The sequence below is a fragment of the Plectropomus leopardus genome, chromosome 15 (genome assembly GCF_008729295.1).
Source record: "Plectropomus leopardus isolate mb chromosome 15, YSFRI_Pleo_2.0, whole genome shotgun sequence".
In the NCBI taxonomy this organism is placed as follows: domain Eukaryota; kingdom Metazoa; phylum Chordata; class Actinopteri; order Perciformes; family Serranidae; genus Plectropomus; species Plectropomus leopardus.
In genome coordinates, this window is record NC_056477.1 from 14,826,420 (window position 1) to 14,849,377 (window position 22,958).

The window sequence follows — 22,958 nt, forward strand, 5'->3', positions numbered from 1 at the left end:
GGCATTAAAAGAGAGCAGCCTAATGATAAAATCCAGACAGTTTGTACATTTACAGAGGTGTGTGTGGCCTTGGTAGAAAGCTGCAGCACACACTTTTTGATTTGATAACACACCTCGAGGTCTGGGCTGTTCCCACAGATAGAGGCCGTTTTTGTGCAGTTGGGCGAGTTCAGCACCTGCTGACTGTAAACTGCCCGGAAAGTTAAACTAAAGCAAAAAAGAAGAACATTTAATATTATGTCATTGCTCCATGCATGAGAATTAGTGCAAAAACTATATTTTTAGGTTCTCGGTGTCGTTTCAAGCTGATGGTAACCAGATCTTGATGTTGTTGCTGATGTAACCCGTGCATTGCCTCAGCAGGATGAAAGAGGGAGATGATTGAAATACTTTGTGAGGCATTGTCCTGCTGCAAATTCAAGTGATACAACTCTACTCCAACGTTCTAACTGTTGGAAATATATTCATGTTTAACCTTTCATAGAAATATCTGTAAAAGAACAGTGCTACAATTGTTTTTTTTCCTGTCCTTCAAACACTGCAATATCTGCCTCAAAAAGCTAATAATTCTAAAATAAACAATCTAGAAATCTCAGTGCTATAATATAATTAAATCTCTGTTCTGAATTTTAACTTTTTATTTAATGCTTGCTGTCTCTCCACAGACAAGATTTGTGACCAGATCAGTGATGCTGTCCTGGACGCTCACCTAAAGCAGGACCCAGATGCCAAAGTGGCCTGTGGTGAGTAAACTCAGATCTAGTTAATGTTTTGAAACACAGAGTCACAGAGAGAGCGAGTATATGGAACAACCGTCTCAACATCTGAACTTGTTTTTTTACATTCTCCTCAGTAAGGCAAAGGGCAACATGTGGTCAGTTTGGACATAGATGAGTAAAAACAAACCCACCGACCCGAATCTCAGCTGGAAGTCGTTGAGATTGTTAAGATTATTTATTGTATTTCAGTATTGACCGCTGAATGTCACAAGAAGACAGCTCGCAAGTGTAGCTCTGTGAATTTGCTGATAACAGTGATCAGGCCTGTTGTGTCTTTGTAGCAGCTATTATTAAGCGGGCAAAGTCAAAATGTAGACGAGAGATTGTCTAATGAAGATATTTAACAAGATGTTTACAAGTATGTGTAATGTGTTGACAGAGACGGTGTGTAAGACTGGCATGGTGTTGCTCTGTGGCGAGATCACATCTCGGGCCAACGTAGACTACCAAACGGTGGTTAGAGACGTCATCAAACACATCGGCTACGACAACTCCGACAAAGGTAAGAATATAACTTGAAAATAAATAAAGTAGAGGTAATATTTGCTCTTTCTGTACTGTCAGCTTTTTCTCTCTTGTTTACTCTCCTTCTGCAGGATTCGACTATAAGACGTGTAACGTGCTGGTGGCTCTGGAGCAGCAGAGTCCAGACATTGCTCAGGGGGTCCATGTTGACAGACAGGAGGAGGACATTGGAGCAGGAGACCAGGTAGGACTGTTGCAACAGGACAATGTCTCCTTTGGCTCGTGACGGCTGGAGATAGTGACAGAAGTCAGATATCACAGTTTTGTTTGACCCAACACTACAGTGTCACACTCAGTAGTGGTGGCAGAGGAGATCAGACTCCTTTATAAGTTCAAATCATGCGTTTAAAATCCTACTTAAGTAAAATTTCAGCTAAATGAACTTCAAGCAACAAACATAAACATAGTTATTCTGCAGAAAATTATATTATTAGATTTCTTATACTGATACATCAGCACTCACAGTTGACAGTTGTAGCTGGCTAAGGGGTAGCTAATCTTAACTACCTGACTGTATATAACTACATTATATACAGTCAGGTAGTTTTGTCAAATGCTCCCAACACAGGGATCAGGCCTTTTCCAGTGACACGAGATATCTGAGGGATCATGAGATGATTACTGATGGTTGGAGATGAGCAAAGTTCTGCTACACAAATTTGCATTTATTTCTTGGACTATAGTGACTGTAAGTGCTGAAATGTACAGTGTTCTCTTCTGAAAAGTAGTGCAGTAGTAGCAATAAAAAATATCTCTAAAGGGTAACTCTGGTATTTTTTAGCCTTGATCCTATTTTCCCATGTGTTGAACTTATGGAAACATTTTTTGAAATTGGTCCAGTATAGTGAGTTGACAGAAATAATATAAAACTCAACAAAAGCTGTCTTGGTTTGTCTTTCCACTTTTCCAACAATCACCACGTCTGGTAAACTTGAAATGAACTCTTAATTCACCCAGTTAGATGTGAAAAATATACTGGCTTTATACATGGTAAAATTAATGTTAATATAAATTGAATCTGGTAAGTTTGGCGATAGTGATGGCGGGCTGTTTCTGGTTATTCTATCTCTGTGGAGATCCTTTCCATGATGTTGTCAGACACTTATAATAACCTGAGCCAGTCAGTGGCAAAATCATACTCTCGGTGGATGTAAAATGATGATGTGCAAAGACGCACGTGCAGCCTGTTTCACAGCTGCTCTCACTCAATACTGGACCAGTTTCCGAAACTGTTGTTCTCAATAGTCACTTAGACACAAATACATTAAACACTAGAGTCCAGGTTGGAAGTTACACATTACCCTTTAAGTGCAGTACTTGAGTTCATATAAATAGTTAAATTTCACAAAAGAAATGTAAGTGAATTTAAGTGAAATTTAAATATTGTATTTCATGAATTTATGTGCCCTGTAAAGCACCTTTAATTGATCTGTGTCTGAAGGGTGCTATAAAAAACTTGCCCTGCCTTGACGTGCAATCCAGTAAGTTAGATTATTAAAAGGTCTGCAATATCTGTAAGATTACATATAAGGATATAAATCAGAGTTCACTGATTAAAGATGTTCTTATGAACATTTTCTCAAAACATGGCTGTATCTTAAAGCTTTTCTTATTTAACTTGATTAATCTTTTGTTTTATTTTACTGGAATTTACTTCTATTTTTACCTCTATTTTAATTACTTTTACCTGCATATTATTTTTTAAATCTCCTTCATTTATTTTGTCTTGTTTCATGTGACAGTGCTGAAATTTTATTAATAAAACTATCTCTAGCTGACTCCTCTCAGGAGTGTAGTACAGTTCAAATCAATATTTTGTCTTTGCCCAACTTTTTGTTACACATTTAGCAATTATTTAAATATCTCCTGCTAAAATGATCTCTGTCATCATACAGTTTACATCTTTCAGTTTCCATTCTCTCTCCCTGTCTCTCTCTGCAGGGTCTGATGTTCGGCTATGCCACAGATGAAACCGAGGAGTGTATGCCTCTCACCATCGTCCTAGCCCACAGACTCAACTCGAAGATGGCTGAACTCAGACGCAACGGCACCATCCCCTGGCTGCGTCCTGACTCTAAAACACAGGTGAAGTTATGTGTTGTTTTGCGGTGCATGCAAGATTTTTCTTTGCCTCTCGCAAAAGAGCAACAAAACCACAGCAGTCTCTCTGTGAATTACTTTATTGTTTCTAATCTGGACGTCTTCCAAGAGATTTATTTTGGTGCCAGCAGACAAAATCGGATCAGCGGTGGCAACCGCGTGTATTTAACACAAAGCTCTCTGTGTAGAAATAAGACTTTTGACTGATTTAGAGGCGGTCAGCCGCTGACTGCAACTCTGCGACATCTGATGCTTTCATGTTCCAGGTCAAATTTAGGTTTCTAGAGCATCAGGCAAAAGTGAGTTGGTCAGATTTCAAACGAGGTATTCAAACACATTGGACTGAGCACACATTTTTAATACACCAAAGAAATATTGGGGAAATTAGAAATAAAAAGTTGCTTTGTAATTACCTGGCTTTGACTCTGTTTTAGGCCAAGCTGTAGAGTTGTAGGTGAGGGTCTGCATGAGAAAACAGATCAGTGATCATCCTGTGGGGAAATATGGATCACTAAAGCAGCAGCAGGAAATTAGATAAATGAGAGTAAAAAAAGAGAGAACTATAAATTAATTAATTAATTACACCTTTGACTTGTTTTGTGTGTCACAGGTGACAGTGCATTATGACCAGAAGGACGGAGCCGTGATCCCCAAGAGAGTTCACACCATTGTGATCTCTGTCCAACACGATGACTGCATCTCTCTGGACGAACAGCAGAGAGTCCTGAAGGAGAAGGTAGAGCCTCACAAACACGCCTAACTCTGCTCTGAGTCATGTATTGCTCAGGAAATGAAAGTTCTTATGTTGCATCTATTCTTTTAGGTGATCGACGCCGTGGTTCCTGCCAAATATTTGGACAGCAAGACCATCTACCACCTGCAGCCCAGTGGCCGCTTCGTCATTGGAGGACCTCAGGTGACCATCACACACAGGCTGCTTGGTTCATTTAGAGAACAAACCAAAACTACCTAAAAAGTCACCACTTATGTTTGCTGATCTTCCCTTTTTCTGCACAACAGGGTGATGCCGGTGTGACAGGCAGAAAGATCATTGTAGACACATATGGAGGGTGGGGTGCTCATGGTGGTGGAGCTTTCTCTGGCAAAGACTTCTCAAAGGTGGACCGCTCCGCTGCCTACGCCGCTCGCTGGGTGGCCAAGTCTCTAGTCAAAGCAAAACTGTGCAGGAGAGTCCTGGTTCAGGTGAGTGTATAGCATCATTCTTTTCCTCATTTAAACATGTTTAAGGCCTAAGACTATGTGTAGATGACCAGTGTTTGAAGCTGAAATATTTGTGTCTGCCCGGCCTGGTGTCTGTGTTACAGGTATCTTATGCTATTGGTGTTGCCCAGCCTCTGTCCATCTCCTTGTTCACCTATGGCTCCTCCCAGAAAACAGAGTCAGAGCTGCTTCAGATTGTCAACAATAACTTTGATCTGCGGCCAGGAGTCATTGTCAGGTAAACGTGATAAGAAAACATGACCTCTCCATCCTCCTTCTGCAAGACAATGTAAAGGCTGCTTCATTTAGAAGAGTACTTCACTCACAAAATCATAATTTCTGTATCACTTACGCACCCCAAATTACATTGAATTTATGATGAAAACCTTTTTTGCATGCTTCCACAGAGGAAATTCTTAATAAATTGCAGTAAAAGGGGGCTGTGTATAACAACAGCAAAATATAAATCACCTTTACAAATTCACTCAACTCGTGCAGTATAATCCATGTCCAACTTATTCAGTCACACATTCAGTACTTCCCAAACACATGCATTTTTCGGAAACTTTACTATTTAAAACACCTCTGCGTGCCTGGGAAAGAGCAAGCGTTTGAGCTCTGCTTGTGCATTCGTTGCCGTGCCCTGGCACACTTCCTGTCTGTGTGAGACTGTTTATGCAGATGTGTTTGCGAGAAAAGTTTTCTTTACAAATTCGGCTTAGCACAGGTTGAGTAACTGATATGCAAATGGTCATTTTGTGGGCGAAGTATTCTTTTAAAGCCACTTTGTGTAGATTATTTTGGTAAATCTTCAAATTAGTCTGATGGCAATATGTATTTCTTTTTAGAGGAAAAGATTTTCTCACTAAAAGCTTGTGCGTTTTTATATTACCACTAGGGGTCACCAAAGTTGTACATTCCCTAAATATAAACTTAGTGGTTTTAGGTTAAAATAGACTAGAACAGAAGATACTTTATTCATCCCTAAAAGGGTGCCCAGCAGCTCAAATATCAATACAATACACAATATCAACTTAAAATACAAATCCTATAAATATAACATAAAATGAAATAGCAAGTGAAAATGAATAATGAGGAAAAAAGGAGTGCTAAGAATATGAACAGAAGCAGTGTGATATGTTTTTGCACAGTCCAAAATATTGCACATACCAAACAGAAAGATATTGCACAGACTTGTGGGGGTAGGAGATGGGTAGGATCTTGCTTACTTGGCTGGTAGCTTTTGTCTACTTTTACATTTAAGTAGTTTGTAATGCCTCTCTATGGATGGACCTTTAATCACTCTTCAATAACTTTAGTTAAAAGGGATCCAAGTCATGATGCAGCTTGAGTTATGTGCATACATATTGTTCACCCCATGTTACTGATTTAGACATAATCTCTGCTAACAAAGATCATCCTCTAAACAGAAAGCTGTGGTTGTGGCAAAAATAGCACTGAAGGACAATTTCTAATGTATGTGTCAGGTGGTATCAAAGAAACACGATGAAATATACAGTAACAGTAATCACATTTAAAGAATTTTCTGTAGAGGCCCGTAGAGATATTTCTCAAATGCTTGAAAATGTTTTTGTCTGCATCTGTGTAAAAAAAGAACTACACAGAACATCTAAAATTACAAAACCAATGATTCATGTCTTCACTGTCCTCTCTTACCTCTAATGTTGCATGTCTCTTATATCTCTGCAGGGAACTGAACCTGAAGAGACCGATCTACCAGCAGACAGCCTCTTACGGCCACTTCGGTCGACCAGAGTTTACTTGGGAGGTCCCTAAAAAGCTTGTCTTCTAAATACTCCACCTACTCGTCCTGATCAACTCACCCTGAAGGCCAGCTGTTCATTGGCTATGACTGCCAGCTCCATCAACTGACACGACATTTTTAATAGGAACAACTAAAGCCAAAGTTAGGGAAAAGTCAGCTTTAAAGAGGTGAGAAGATCATTATATGCACGGGTGGTTGTAGCTAACAGACATATAATGGGATAGTCTTCAAATGAGAAGAGAGACATTATAGAGGACATAAGTAATCCATTTCCCCTTGTCCTCTTCATACATCCAATTATTGGTGCTTTAGAAATGTAATCACTAGTCAAAGATCTTCCCTGGTAACATAGAGGAACACCACAGCAAATAAAATCCTCTGAAGATAAAAACCTGTACCCCGTTTTACCTCAAAGCTGCAAATGTTCCTTTATGTGACCAGTCCAATGTACAGAAACAACCTCAGTGCTCCATTAGTAACCGTTAGTGTTTCATCATATGAATGTCAGAAGTGTAATTACTGCTCAACCAAAGGCTCTACTTTAGAAGGAAGCTTAATCTTTTTGTCATGACTGAAAAATTCCTTTTCTAAGTCTTACTTTGTAATTTGTGCTGCAGGAAGCTGTTTGCACTGTTACAATCACCATCATACAACAACACAAGTCATTAAAACATGGTTAGAGCCTTTATCTCTTAAGCATATGTTACAATCAATCACATGTAAAATAGCTATGCAGACTCATGTTTTCATACTGCTCTTTTTTCTGTCATCCTTTCAGCCCTGCTTTGTTTTAATATCAAGTTGCTTTTATTGCCACACAGCTCACCTGGTGGTTGGTTTGTATCTTTTTATGTCATTTTTTTTTTTATTTTTACCTGGAGACTTGCAGCCATGACTGAGTCTGTAAATTTGACTAATTTCAGCAAAAAACTTGAAGTCTCTTCTCTCTTTGCTCTCTGCAGCAAATTACTGAGCTGCACGCACACAGTGCACCACAGATGTCTTACGATTATTGCTGCATTTTCACGTTAAAGGCCGATCCAAGTCAATATCTGACAGAATGCCTTGGTGCAGATGCTCCTTCCTTATCTTAAAAATATTTAGCTGATTTCTTACTCAAGTTTCATATGCAGCTTTATATTGCAGACTGAAATTTCTTCCCCGTGGATTCAGAAAAGGGAGTGTTTGTTAAAATGTATTTCTCACAGGGCATTTAGAAAATTGAATTTTTAAGTCAACTTTCGCCATTGCTTAATCACAACGTATTTTTTCTAATTCTTTCCTGCTGATGGGATAGAGGAAGTGTAAACAGTACTCACCTTAAAAACTTAAAAACCTAAAACTTCCTGTCTGTAGAGGTTTAGAACTTTGTGCTCTCATCTACAGCCGACATTGTTCTCGTAAGAGAGGTTTTCCTCCATTTAATGTGCCAATCTGTGTCATCTTCTGTCAACTCAGTTGGCAGAGAAACCCGAAAATGTAAATAATTAAACAATAAAGAAAATTAAAGAAACCATTGTCTGGCCCCTTCCACAGCATGATAGGTTAAAGGAATACTTCATCCACCAAAAAAAACATTTGTATATTCATTATACAACCTGTGTTACGTTGAATTTGTGAAGAAAACTTTGTTTGTCTCATATGCCTCCACAGTGAGCGAAGAATCCCAAAAACGGAAGAAAATTCTTGACGTAAAAGGAATAGGAGGGGTCCGTGAAACTATATCAAAACTCACAACTCTTACAGTATAATCCAAGTCTCATTCATCCAGTCTTATGCTCAGCACTTTTCAAATACATGCATTTGCACTTAAACCTTACAACTGAAACTTTTTACATAAAGTGTCTCATGCACATACAAGTAGCACACATGGACAAGCAATTGCATTTGACTCTGATCTACAGAATGCAACAGCGCATGCCCTTGCCCAGACATGCTACTCATGTATGGAAGTGCTTTCCATGAGAATTTTGAGCAAAAATGCATGTTTGGGAATTTCTTAGTTTCTGGATTCTTATTTCACAGTGGAGGCATGCAAAAAAAACGAGGTTGTTTTCACAAACTCAACACATCACAAATTATAATTTTGTGGGTGAAATATTCATTTAAAATCACATCGTAAAGATAAAATTGCATAACAAAGTGATTTACGAGGAGTACATTTTGTCAACAGTTATTATTTATTGAACATTAAGGCATGTATATACAATCATGACTTCATCAAAATAGAATTTACAACATAAACCTCTTTGGTTTTCATCAAAACAATATATAAGGCACGTAGGGAGCATTTTGCATTTCAACGGTAACGAGTAACTGATTTGAGGTTTTCAGATGCTAGTTTGTCAGAATGCTCTCACCAATGATCTAATGATTGCATGACTGAGCTAGTTTATCTTTCAGATATTTAACCATGCTGGCGTGAGCAGCACAAGCATTCTCACAAGCTTACTATACAGGAATGTTTATTTTTAAGCTTTACAGAGTATTGATTAACACAGCTAACCAACTATAATAAACAAAACAAATAAACAAATCCTCATAGAAATGAATGCCACTTAAAGAGAACAGAAGGCAGAAGCAAGCAGCGTTCAATCTGCTGTGAATCAAACAATGCAGCTGGTGTCGAAACATTTTCCTGAGTGCAAAGTTCAAATAGATCAGTAAATGAGGAAAAAAAGGACAAAGTAGAGCGGTCGATATGACTTGATACTGACGCTTAACAGGCAATGCAAAATTTGAATCTGACGGAAAGAAAATTTCACTTTTTGTTGTGTTCGACTAGAAACAAGGGCACTTTACAAAGGACCACATGTATTATAGCTTCTTAGCATGCATAAAGCATTCTGTGAAATTACACTTTCACTAAATGTTTAATTGCAACATTTTTCTCGCTAGAGCAGCATAAGCAACACCATCATTTGGCTTAACGCTTAAAATGCATCAAATCTTTTCTTTTCTGTGATTTGTTAGAAGAATGCATATTGGAAAAGTGGTGTGTGGTCACAAGGTTGCGTTTCACCTCAAGTGATGTCAAGTAGAAAACTCTGAAGATAACTGCTGAACTACAGCCAGGAACACAAGCTCAAGTGCTCTTTATGACTTCACTTCTGTGTAAATTTAGAAGTAAAACAAAAGCAGATTTGACCTGAAGCTAGAGATTACTGAATTATCTCTCCTGCGAATACAAAAATGCTTCAAGTAACATTACATCTTTAAATCTAACAAATACTATAAGCAGTTTGACCAGCAGGGGGCAGCAAGTGATGTCTTCTGCTGTGTCCACTGTAAAGCTCTTTCCACACAGAGCAGCAAGCACAAGTTTTCTATAGGGCTGAGCAATATAGCAATGTATGATCCATATCATGACAAGAGACGAGACATCTTAGATTTTAGATATTATATTAATGTAAGTCTTATCTTTTCTGGTTTTACAGGCTGCATTACAGTAAACATACAACTCACCAGACTTTTACCTCTTCTATTATTTGCCTTTACTCACTAGCTCATTTTATCCACATTACTGATCATTATTTATTTTGCGAAAGCACCAATAGTCAACCCTACAATATCGTCCCAATATTGATATTGAGGTATCTGATCAAAAGCATCATGGTATTTTGTTTTCTCTATATTACCCAGCCCTACTTTTCCACTGCAGTCCTGTTGACGGTATTCATACATTCTGAAAGTGAATTCTTACATTTCAGTCCTTTTGTAACAGATTGTATAACTGTTTAAAGAAAAGGCTTTTGAGCAACTGAACCATTTGCACCGAAAATACTGGCACTGAGGAAACCACTTCCCAACATGTGGCTGGTTGTGGTGTGAGGGAGCGATATTTTCACTGCCTGAAAGCCTCCTAACAAGCCTATTTCTGCTGTAAACCCTCTGTTTGCTCTGGTTTTGCACCAGAGAGTGTTAATATTACACTGAGATGTTGAACATTTCCTACAAACATAAACAGTAATTCTGGCACAACTCTGTGTTACATCACAGCACAGAACGTCAGAAAAAGTCAATGAATACAATCAACATTTGAACATCTGCACAGAGGGACAACTGAAAAAAATGAGGCTGAGGACTGCACTCAAAGATATTAAAATGTCAAGTCAGTGGAGCTTTTAGCAGGGAGCGTTTTTCAGTGTAAATGTATTGGTCATGCCAAATAGCCACTTTGGTATTCCTGGCACTCACGAGCATACATGCAACCTTCTGTCCCTGCTGAAGAGATCGAATCTATACATCTCCATTTTATTGCTTTCATTCATCAGATGTAATCACACTCACTGCTAAACTCGAGGAAAAATGACAGGATATAAGGCTGTTTGTGATTTAGCACCAACACCACAGGCATACTGATATTTGGCATATTCTGCTCTTCAGTAACGCAATGCATTTCTGTTACACCACAAATCCTTCCTTTTCCCTTTGTCCCGCTACACCAACTAGCTGGAAAAAACTCAGACTATGGAGAGTTCAAAGAACGAGTAAAAAGGTAAAGCAATGACAGCATGTCCTGCTCCTCCTCGTTCGGGAATAATGAGATGCAGACCAACGTCCCTAGGACCTGAAAACACGTGTGATGCCTCCTTACTTAACTCAATAAACCCAGTGCTCTGGCTTGAATTAGCTGGTACGTGTTTGGCCTCTGGACACTGTTTCATCTTTCTTTCATATTCTTTGGTAGAACTCTACAGAGAGGAAGTTACATCAGCTTGAGGTTTAAAGGTCGATGTAGTGTATTTAACCCAGCAGTACAAGAAAAAGATGTGTTTTCTCAGTCATAAAGGTTTGACTTGATGAGGCACCAGGTGTACAGTTTGTTCTGTATGCAGTTCAAATAATGATATGGCACATTACCCAAAGCATCCAGACATGAAAACACAATGTGTGCCTGGCGTTGGTCCCATGGATGCTTTTAAAACAGTGTCAGGCTTGTTGTGGAGTAGCTGATCAAACATTGAGTAGTTGCTGGTGCATATTTTGAAGCTGCATTTAGTGATTTTTGACCACAAACCAAACCGAGAGAGGTTATTATGGCTAACGTCTCAGCTTAATTAAACATCCAGCAGACACAGGGCAACATTATCATCCTAATGGCCACCGTAAAAATATGAGTCTAATATTCGCCTGAGAAAATGATCTGCCTCCAGCTTGCCAGATGGTTGACTTTCTTTAACATCCACACATTAATTTTGGCTGGAAGGTGACACACAGTCAGCTTGACTGAGTACGCAGGCTGAATACAGTCAGCTAAAAGTAGCTAAAATCTATGTAAAGAAGGGTGATAATTCTCAGGGATTTCAATACTAAGACTGCAACTATAACTACAATAATTTGACTTGTTAATATCAAAAATATTGCTTAATGCAGGTTTAAATGATTGCAAAATGCAGTCCGCTGCCCTGTTCTATCTCCAGGATTGACCAAAACATTTCTGAACTCTTCTCTTTGACAGTAACTATGTTTACGTGCACTAATATTCAGCTATTATTCCAAATATTACAATGTTCTGAATTTGATACAGGTCATGTAAACAGCATATCCTGTCTGGATATTCCAAATTAACATTCTGTGGACATGTTTCATTGCATTCAGAGAAGATGTCTCAATTCGTTTTTTTACGCAGATAGCGACACACGGCCTCTAGCCTGTTTACAGCTGTGTGCGATGTCATGGGCGTGTTGTACACAAACTAACTTGCCAACAGTTTCAAGTACGTATAGCTGCACAAGTTAGCATTTAGTTAGCTATTATTGTTGGGGTAAAATTTACATGTCTTTACTTACAAGGTGAATTACGTCTTTATGTGTAATGAATTAAAAAAAGAATTTTTGCTACTTTTAGCCTGATATTTCTTTACCACAAGGTGCTGTTGTGGCAGGGGTCGAATCACCGTTGCCTTGGTGGGTCCATCCCTTACTGGTGGTGGGCACGGTGCTGTGTAGGCTCCAAACTAAATGTGGCTGCAGCTATACATTTCTCAACAGTTTGCAAGGCTGGAGTAAAGATGCATGTCCAAAAGAAAAGCCCAATTTTCTGGTCAGATGGAGAAACACACCTACGTGTAAATATAATGAAGATTTAAAAGCAATAAGTTTTTGGATATGAGCTGAAAGAGGCTGTTTTCACACAATTGTTTAGGTCTGCCATCAGTGTAAAAGCATGATTTAAAGTAGAAAAATGGCACAAGCATCTCCAGCCGTTAAACTTTTCCAGACTGTGACATGATAAAGGACATGTTTGGGCACTTTAATTGTAGTATGCACAGCTGCATGTAAACAGGAATACTTGTGGAATATTTTTTTAAAACAGCTTAGAAGGAAAATTGTCTTTTTTGGGGAATAGGGGCAAAGGTCGTAATATTTTGTGCACGTCAACATAGTCATTGTTTCTTTAAATTATTGCATTAATCCATTGTCTTGTTGGAAAACAAGCATGACTTTGCTCCCACTGTAACACTCACACTAAATCTTCGGTCTCTTTCGGCTTCTCTTTCTGTCTCACTACTGTAATACTGTCAGCTCGGCCGTCCAGCAGCCTTCACTCCTTTATATATGACGAAAGCATCGCAGCAGTCACCTGAAGTGGAAATAGTCCAAGGCCACTTAAGACGGGTTACAGGATCTCAGGGGGGAACAGTTTTTTGATCTGATTGACAAAATACTCCTCTGCTGGTCACAGGACTTAGCCGGGAGAAAATTTGGTTTCACACTTGTGCAATGTGCAAAATACAAAGTTCTTTAGACACACCAAGCTCTGGTGTGAGCACAATACAAGCTAAGCTTTCCACCAGGTCGACATGGGACTGACATAGTAGAATCCTCTGCCACGAGCAGCGTCTGCACTGGTTTGGTTCATTTCAAAGCTTCAGCCGAATGTGGCTCCAAATGAGCAATTAAACTCATCCGACAACCAGAGTTCGAAAGGAACAGACAGGCCAACTGTGTGGCATCGCGATGTGCCAGCAGGCTACAGTATGGACATGTTTTCATGTTGATGTGGCTGTGTGTGTGGAATGGGCCCTCCCAGTGATCCCAGTGCGTCCACTTTGTGTTCTCTCCCCGCAGGTCCCAGGGTCCCTCTCGCCAGCACCACCATGGTGTCTGCTGACATGCCGGCAAACTCAAAGGCAAATGTCCCGTAAAACAGCATAACAATGACGCAGAACACCCATTCGAAGATGGCTGACGCATGTTGAAGGACGAAGCTCTCCTGACAGAAAAACACACCACCTGAAAACACGGTCAAGGACGACAACAGCAAAACAGTGAGAAAGCCTTTGTTCACCATACAGCTGCTGTCCATGTGTAGACAGCCTAATACTGATCTGATTCACCTCAGTACAAACTCTCTTTGACTGCTCTGACTAGACTGCAGAGCTAGTTTCATAATTGTTGATGCTCATTTAGCTTTTGTGCTTGTGTTGTCTCTTTTGCATTTGTGTTTTTTGTTAATACACTAGCAAAATGTTTTGGATATGCAGTTGGTTCAAAAGGTCTCAGTCACCAAGAACACAGAAGCTTCAGAAGCAAATAAAGAAGTACCAATTTTAGTTGCCTTGTTAAAGACCAGTTTAGACACAACTTCAAAGACCTGTCTGGGCACAGTGTCCCCACAGGCTGTCCTGCATAGTATCAGGACAGGTGAGTTGGGCTTACTGAGGTGTAGAGCCTGACTTGAAAAGGGGGTGTGCTGAAGTAATTAAGAGAGACAATTCGGACCAGGTGGGAAACCTCAGGTGATGAGAGATGTTTCTAAGTGCTGTGAGGGAGACAGGTGGTGGAGTTTCCTCCTTTTCCCTATGAAATATTGTTTCAAGTTACTGTCTATATGTTTAATGTCAACAAGTAGACTGTCAATGGAGTGCTGATGTTTATCGGTGATGGACCATGGAGAACCAGGTGACCAAGTTCAGCTGTTGGATCATTGCCAGTACAGCAAGGCTACAGGTAGGCCCACATCCCTTACCTTTAGTCTGGCAGTCAAATGCTAATTCTCTGGTGATCTATGTACAGGCAGAAAAGCCCTGGAGGCTCTAAACGAATGTTTACCCTCAGTAATATTTTTTGTGCCCAGGGCTGTTTTCCATGACAGAACAGTATGACATTTTGGGGATTATGCAAGACTATTTGTTGGCAGGCCACTGTGACTTCCGGGAGTCTCTGCTGGTGGTGACAAGACTCAAGGAAATCACTGTATCCAGCCAAGAAATAGTTCTCCATATAGCCCTCTGTAAAACACAAGTTGTCAGTTTTACACCTGTGTATATTTTACAACATAAAATGCTAATTAGTGATCTGAAGAGGTTTTGGTTGTTGTAACCTTTAGACAGAGGCCGCTCTTTTCAGCCTCTATGCTAAGCTAAACTAAGTGACTGCAGCTTTTTATTGTCTGTACAGTCATTAGAGTGTTATCAATCTACTCATCCATCAGCAAGAGATCAAGGTTTCACAGCATTAACTGTAGCAGATCTGTTAGAAAACTGTCTTTTACCATGTACACTATAAAAATGTCTACTCTCGTGCAGCTGTAAAAACAGGTCAGTAACATTACAGAGGAAACTGTTGTTGTGACATAATATAACAGTATGTCTCTGTTTTTAATCAGGCTGGCATAAATGTGCTGAACTCTTGACAACCTTGAAGGCTGCCATCTGTTAGAGGCTGGAGAGGATACTGAGCACCAAGGCTACGAAGGCCAGCAGGGTCATGCAGAGCCGGAGGTGGGCCACGTTGTACTCCCCCTGGGTCTTGGCCAGTCGGTAAGTCAGTGCTGACTGCAGGGACACAAACAGCATACTGGTGGGGAAGGCGATGCCCGCTCCGACATAGTGGAGAACTTTGGCATTATCCACCTGGGGACGAGGGGAGAGGGTGGGGTATTAATCACTACAGTGTTACCGCATCTGGAAATAGATAGTGACATAACAAACGTATTTAAATGAAAATCATTTAGATTATTACTTAAATGCTATCAACCTGCCAGGGACTGCAGATGAAAATGAGCCTGTATGACTAAATCTGTCACATTTACATGATAAAGTCAAGTTCTCCTATTAATCAATGTGCATTGCCCCCTCTTAAAAAAAATAAACATAAACAGAGTCCAGCGCAAAAAGAAAATGATCTGCTTTTTTCAAATGTATGTTTTACACTAAAAACATACACACAAACAAACAAAATACACACACCACACAAAACACGGCACAGTACAAATACACGACACAAAGACCGTTCTTCAGAGACTACAGGGTAAAACAACATTATTATGATAAACTTGTGAGAGGGTTATGAGAGGGTTTCTGCCTTCTACATAAAATGTTCAGATTTAAATTATCTTAAAAAAAACTCTAAAGACATAAAAAGACATTGTTAAAAAAGAAAACACAGCATGGGAACAATCAGAAGAGGGCAACATCAGACAGATTCGACACCAAACTGCAGAGTCTGATTGTTTTATTGTTGAGAAATACTTCTGTCTGAAGCCTCTTAAGACTTCTTTGAGTGAGGAGCCAAAGAAGGACAAGTGTAAAGGAGAGGGTGATATGAAGTAAACGACAGCAGCAAGCAGCACCACAAAACGCCTCCTTTTCCCTGCTGGTCACAAGAACGAAAAGAAACAATACACAAAAGAGCTGCTCAGGAGCATGTGACTGCAGCTCCCACTGCAGGACACACACACACACACACACACAGAAAGAGAGAGGGCTCAGATGTACTGATCAGAACAGATAAGAGATTCACTGGATCATTAACCAAAGCTAGAATTACATCTCCAAAGACCAGCCTTATTTAGAAAGATGACAAAGAATTGCTTTTCTTGGCTGATGCTGGATCATTAGAGTCTTGTGTTTGTAATAACTGTTCCTCTGCTTCATGTAACTCTTAGCGATCATTAGAGCAATAGCCCAGAAGTTATTTAGTTTTGGCTTCTAAGCCATTTGTCCATTGACCCGGTGAGTACATAGTGAACATTCTTGTGCAGTAGGCTAATCCTCAAAGTGACAAAATCAGATTTCCAGACAATTCCATGTGAAAAGCGCACAGCAAGTCTAAGATCTGCCTGTGACATCACCGGAGCTGGAGATAAAGATGGGAGATGAATCACAGCAACATTTTCACATTTTTGACGTTTTTGCTCAAAAAGCAGCGTTTTGTTCACAGCGGGAAATCTATTTTAGTCTAGTACCTTTTACAGTAAAGTGGCTGTTACGAAATCCTACTTCTTGCAACAACATCAGCGCTGGCACCGTTGTACTGCCAATCTGTTACTCACTATACTCAGCAACGGAAAAATAACACACGTGCACAAAGTACAACCATATGCTTTGTTTTCCAGGCAGCTTTTGTTCAAACTGATGTTGTTTTTCAAGCAAAATTGCACAACATTATCTGGTTCCAGCTTTGCAATTGTGAGGATTTGCTGCTCGTCTTTGTCTGATGTGAAACTAAATATCTTCGGGATTACAGTGGAAGAAGGCAGGGGTGGGAGTAAGTCACAAGCAAGTCTCAAGTCTTAACTTCCAAGTCTAATAAAGTCCCATGTTGCTGTGGTGAGAATCAAGCAAGTCAAGTCGTGTCCCTGCGATAAGCCAACCAAGTCACAAGCCAAGTAACTTAAAATTCAGATGATTCAATAAGTGAATAAGTTACCAAAAAGGACACATTCATGTACCTTTCTTTGTGGTTTTGCTGTGACAAAGTAACATCAGATGTTGTGCCGCTGTACCGCTATTCTTCTCTTACTAACTTTATCAACAATATAACCATTGAAGCAAAATGTAATTATTTTTGGACTATCCCCACTTAAGCTGTGTGAGTTGACCTCTGCTGGTCTGATGGGTGTTTTAATAGGTTTGCATGCATGGCAGTAAAAATCACCCCAATATTTAAAAAGATTTAATAAAAAAGCAAAACATTTTTCATCTGTCTCAAGTCAAGTCTCTAGTCATGAATACCAAGTCAAAGTCAAGGGTGTTGACTTTTGTCTGACTCGAGTCAAGTCATGTGACTCGACCAGAAAGACTTAAATTAATGCAATTTGGCCAATCTATAGTTTAGTGATCCTCAGGCCTTCATAAAGCCTTAGAGTTGGCCTGCTGGATTGCTTATGCTCAAAGAATAAATATTTGATCGTTTCACCTGAAGACACAGTGGCTTGCTTTTGTTCATGGTTGTGTGCATTGAAGTGAGACTTCTGGGACATCTGAAATGTCACATTGGGCTTCGGGAAGCTGCGATGGGCATTTTTCACCATTTTTGGATACTTTCTGGACAAACACTTAATCTATCAAACATATAACCAGCAGATTTATCAGTAATGAAAATAATGTGTGTGTGTGTGTGTGTGTGTGCTGCTCGGTGTCCCAGATTCTCTTGATAATCGAGGTCATTACCTGGTGGCTTAATGCATCATTAACCTTTGCTGTTGCACTTTATGTACGTATGTTTTCACACTTAATTCAGTATACTGGGAACATGCTGTCACACCAGTGTAGGTTAAAGACAAAGATAAGGAAAATGGAAAAACTGATGGTGAAAGCAGTGAAGTGGACTGAAACGTTGCAGAAGAAGCTGTGAGAAACAGTAGAGACAGATGGGAAAAGCTCTCATTACGCCTACATGTGTTCATCAGAAACTACACATCTCGGAGCATCTGCCTTCATCTGACACTGCTGAAATGTTTTGCAGCTAAAAATCAACAGAGTGTGTGTGCCTACATCTGTGGTATTTTCTAAATATTGGTACCAAATTTCTGTAAAAAGTTATCCCTCACAGACATTCTTTACACATGATCCTCTGCAGCCTCGTCCATGTCAGTGTGTGCTGTGAGGGGAATATGTGTATGCCTCATTGGTAAACCACCAAAAGTTAATACTAGTGGTTTGTGCTGCATTTTGAGTATTTTGTGTATTACGGTGATACAGAAAGTTTGAAGTGTGCAGGTGGAGGAGGGGTGTGAGCCCAACTGACATCCAGCTTTCTGACAGCTTTAGTTTTCCTCTCTGAAAATGTAACCAAATGAGACAAAGTGTAACTAAATTAACCAACTGTTTACACACCTGCTGTAACACACAGCTGCCAAATCTTGTAACAAAAAAATGTCCCCAGCACTACCTACTGCAAAAGGTTTTTGAAAAGCACAGATACATTACACTTGTTTGTTATTATGCAGCAGACACGTTTAAACTTTATGTTTCTTTTCATATCAACTATGCTGTGGTTAACCTGTGGTTAGGTTTAGGCACAAAAAAACACTTTAAAATGATCATGTTTTAGCTTAAAACACCCTGTTTTTGAGGCGCTACACGACAGCAAAAAGTTTTTGTTGGCTAGAAAACCACTAGAAACACAGCGACAGGCAATGGTCTGCAACTTATCAAGCGTCTTGCCGAGGTGACATGATAATGACAGGATAATGTAATTAATGAGTTTCAGAGGTACTACTTCAAAGATTTTGTTTGTTTGGTCAGAGCCAGCTGTTTCCCCATTTCTAGTCTAAGCTAAACTAACAGCTGCTGGCAGTGGCTTCATTTTCACCACACAGACATTACAGCGGTATTGATCTCCCCCCGTTTAGCCCCCAACCAACATATAAACAGAAGGATAAAGAAGAAAGAAAAAGAGAGAGAAAAAAAGAGCAAGCAAAGAAAATACCAAAACTAAATCGGAGTGGAGACACCCAGATTTCATGTATCACACTGTTGAAATGTCTTCGTCCGGAGTGACATTATCAGTCAGATATCAATAATGTTTGATACTGACAGGACTCCCTCTGAATGCAGGTGGAACAACATCAAAAAGCCAACAAGACCCTGCTGACAGGCGTCATCTGTAAAAGAGCGTTCAGGATGAGCTGTCCATCCGTCTTCTCTGCTCCTCTGTCTTTCTCTCCTCCTCCTGAAGGCAGCTTTCAACCCACCGTGTCACTCTCGTGGACCTCTCTGTGGCCATGATGTTCTTTTCCATCATCTATTTTACGTGCTTTTCTGCCCAAACCATCAGACCACCCGACAGGAAAAGCCCCAGTGGCCACACCACAGCTGCTCTGCCAAAGCCTTACATAACACACAGCTCCAAACCGAAGCAGTTGCCATCGCTCAGTATGTTGCCGTGTGTTGTGTTGTTTCTAGTGCTTTCACTCGCTTTGATCTGACGAGCAATCTCTCTGTCAGATTTTGGCTGCTGTTTTCTCCTCTGATTCCAACGTGTTCGTAGCGTTTGCCCGAGGATGCTGCCTCCATATGTTTTGGGTCTGTGTTGAGAGCAGATTTTTTTTTTTCTGTCATGTGGTTCAAACAGTTTATTCACCATCAATGACATCTCTATTTCCATCCCACTGGAATGTCCCCGGCTATAAGAGATGCGATGTCTTTGAGTGGGCGGCTACGGTCAGGCCTGTGATTGGTTATAGATGGGGCCTCTGCTACACACACCCTGTCTGCCCAGCTCCTCTCCACGCATGGCCAGACTTGATGACTCACTTCCCCCTGGCTCTTCCCATAAAATTCCTCCCAGTTCTGCAGCGCAGAGGCTCTAAAGGAGAAGCGGGAAGAAGGTGAAGACAACCTGCACACGTGTGCACACACGCTCCTATAAGACGACTCTCCCTTCTCAGCAAACGGTGGACTTCTGACTTAAATTGTTAAACTATGATATCACATCTAGGGATGGGAATCGAGAACTGGTTTCAGTTAAGAACCAACTCCAAACAGTTCAATCCATATGAATCGTATGCCACCAAGCTTAACACTGTCTTTTATCGATGCCGGCATGCTTTTCTGAAAGTTGTGCATTGCAAAACAATGACATGAAACTTGTATCTACACTGCTGTAAACATGCAACAAGAGGGAGTCATGGCAGAGAGGAAGAAACAGTCCAAAGCATGGCTTCATTTCATGAAGAAAGATGACAACAGTGCTGCTTGTGACGTCTGGAAAATTATCATTTCATGTGTGGAAATATCAGCATTGTGCTGAAACATCTCTGTATGCAACATGGGCTTAAACTTGCCATGTATTTGATATTCTATGCACGAGTGCCGCTGCTTCCAAACAGAACAGCACGCCCATTTCCGAGAGTAAATATCCTGTTATAATAACATTAGTGACACGCGGGCAGGCTTACTCGATTTTTTTCTTTGACAAAGAACACTTGAATGATTGAATATTCTCTCATTTCATCAATTTTAGATGATGACAGACAGACTGTTGCTATACACAGAAAACTGTCATCTGCAGAAAATATGAAGTTGAGTTTTCTTATCTTCTCTAACAGACCTGACATACATAATTAGCACAGCCCCATCCTCTCTACACTCACGTTCAGATATCGTATAATCTCTTAAATTACCAAATCAACTTAAACCAACGAATCATAAGCAAATAAAAGGGAGACTATTCAAGAGGACAAAGGGTCAAGTGTTAAACATATCAAAGCATCCAATTTATCCAAAGGGCCCGAAAGCTTTTAAAATTGAAAAATCGATAGATTTCTAGTGAAAACATGCTGAGAATGATACAACAATGACAACAGGAAACATTATTCGACTTTATAATGCAACATGTTTTCATGCAAAATAGAAACTTTTACGGCTGTGTATATTTTAATATTAGTATCAAAAACTAAAGAGACACTTTGGTTGTCAGAAGGGCCGGGATGTGTGCCACATAAGTCACATGTCCTCTCCCTACTTGTCTCTCTCCCATTATTTTCCATCAACTGTTAATTATTTAACAATGTTTTAATTTTTGAAGGACAAAATGGTAACAACATTTCACAGATGTATCCAGCCTTTCATCAGACAACATACTGTCTGTTATCTCTGAAGTCCTCCCAAATTTTTTTACAAAAATTCCAAAGATGTCTCATTAAAGCTTCCCGTAACTGCTCTCTCACGCATGCACTCGCGTACACACACACACACACACACACACACACACACACACACACACACACAAGCAGTCTAGGCATCCAGCCAGGGCTCCAAATATTTAAACTTGAAGAAATTCGTTTCCAAAGAACCAATATCTACAGGAAAGGAATCCAGTTAGGTTTCCTCACTTTAACTACCAGAAAAAGCAGCGCAGGACCGTGTCTGTGAAGGCAAGACCGAACTTATCAAACCTTAATGTGTGTGTGAAGAGACAGAGCAAAACCAAAAAAAATTAGTCATGATCAAAGGCCTCAATATTGAGAAACACTGAAACACTAATATGACTTGCAGTTCTGTTTTGGGCTGCAACAAACAGTTGCTTTCATTAGCGATAATTCTGGCGATTATTTTCTTGATTAATAACAGTGAAAAACTCAAAAATATTCAAGTAAAAGAGTATCTCAGCATGTCAACCTTTTAGTCTTGGTGTACCTGGGTCGAACACTGAATGTAAAAGGAATTATTAATTTCTTGCAGTGCATTAATTTTGTAGTACAGTTTTTTGTTTGATTAAATGTTTTGTATTTATGTGAAAGTGATTGTGAAGTGAAATCAAATCAAATATGATCTAAAACACAAAAAAACAACAAATCCTCACATTGAAGAAACTGCGACTAGAGGAGTTTTGCAAATTTTTGCCTGAAAAATTGCACTAAATAAGTTATCAAAAGATCACTTTTCCGTCGCTCAGCTGACTGATTAATCAACTGATAGCTGCAGATCTATTTCTGTTTAACAGTTTGTCATAGACAAGTTCTATATTTCACCTTGATGGTTTACAGTCATAATCGGGGTCTCTCACTGTGCCACTTGAGATACTTTTACCTATTTCTATTTCCCTTGTTAAATCATATTAATTTGCTGCTCTTACATGTTACATCTCTTTCATGTTTTAATGTAAATTTTGTCATTGCATTTTTTTTATCTCTGTATCATAGAGGTAAACTGGATCAACCGTACCTGAAAGTTGCCCACCATGATGAGTCCAGCGGCACAGATCCAGCCTGTGGAGAGACTCGCTGTGTTGAGAACACAATTTTGGTGCTTCTCAATGACATGGGCGTAGCGGAGCAGCACAATCACCATAACTACAGCACAAGAGACACAGAGCAAGAGAAGGTGAGTCAGTTATTGATGGTTTTGATGGCAGTGGCAGCAGATTAACAACACATTAAAATCACTGTAACAGTATGAAAGGAAAAAAAGGTATCATGATTCTGGGAAACCACCCTGCACACTGTTGGCATTGTGTGTTATTATATCACAGTGCCTGGCTTCAATTTAATTCAAACACTCGCATACCTCACTTAGCCAAAAAACACACTACTTTCCTGGAAGCTGATTAAAAAAAATCTCTAAGTTGAATTTCTCTGCCTAACAAGTGGGAATATGAGAGGCAGGAAATGGCGGGAAATTGGGAGCGTTAAATGGGTGGGGGTTGGTCCAAGTCTTGCATAAGATTAAAAAGCAAAGGAAAGCGAAGTACAGTATATGGGACAGATGACTGCTGATGTGCTAATGGGCTGTGACTGGAGGTATTGTTGGTGCACTGAGGAACTGACCCCCGCTTGGTTTCTCTTTGTTAACTCCTCACGGCTGGTGCTTG

At 39.9% G+C, this 22,958-nt stretch overlaps 2 protein-coding genes across 3 annotated transcripts in view; one reads left to right on the forward strand and one right to left on the reverse strand.

Annotated features, from left to right (window-relative positions):
- The window catches only part of mat1a (methionine adenosyltransferase I, alpha), a 26,857-nt gene extending 18,976 nt beyond the window's left edge, over window positions 1-7,881 (forward strand). For both annotated transcript variants that reach the window (XM_042501923.1, XM_042501924.1), the window contains 9 exons: window positions 666-743; window positions 1,159-1,281; window positions 1,376-1,488; window positions 3,246-3,389; window positions 4,015-4,140; window positions 4,228-4,320; window positions 4,425-4,607; window positions 4,730-4,863; window positions 6,336-7,881. In XM_042501923.1, coding sequence (XP_042357857.1) covers window positions 666-743; window positions 1,159-1,281; window positions 1,376-1,488; window positions 3,246-3,389; window positions 4,015-4,140; window positions 4,228-4,320; window positions 4,425-4,607; window positions 4,730-4,863; window positions 6,336-6,438 — 1,097 coding nt within the window. In that variant the 3' untranslated portion in view covers window positions 6,439-7,881. The remainder of the gene's footprint in view (window positions 1-665; window positions 744-1,158; window positions 1,282-1,375; window positions 1,489-3,245; window positions 3,390-4,014; window positions 4,141-4,227; window positions 4,321-4,424; window positions 4,608-4,729; window positions 4,864-6,335) is intronic.
- Window positions 7,882-8,568: 687 nt separating this feature from the next.
- zgc:154058 (Transmembrane protein 150A-like) overlaps window positions 8,569-22,958 on the reverse strand; it is a 30,738-nt gene continuing 16,348 nt past the window's right edge. The window contains exons 6-8 of the mRNA XM_042501906.1: window positions 22,313-22,440; window positions 15,094-15,271; window positions 8,569-13,649 (exon numbers count right to left, since the gene is read on the reverse strand). Coding sequence (XP_042357840.1) covers window positions 13,387-13,649; window positions 15,094-15,271; window positions 22,313-22,440 — 569 coding nt within the window. The 3' untranslated portion in view covers window positions 8,569-13,386. The remainder of the gene's footprint in view (window positions 13,650-15,093; window positions 15,272-22,312; window positions 22,441-22,958) is intronic.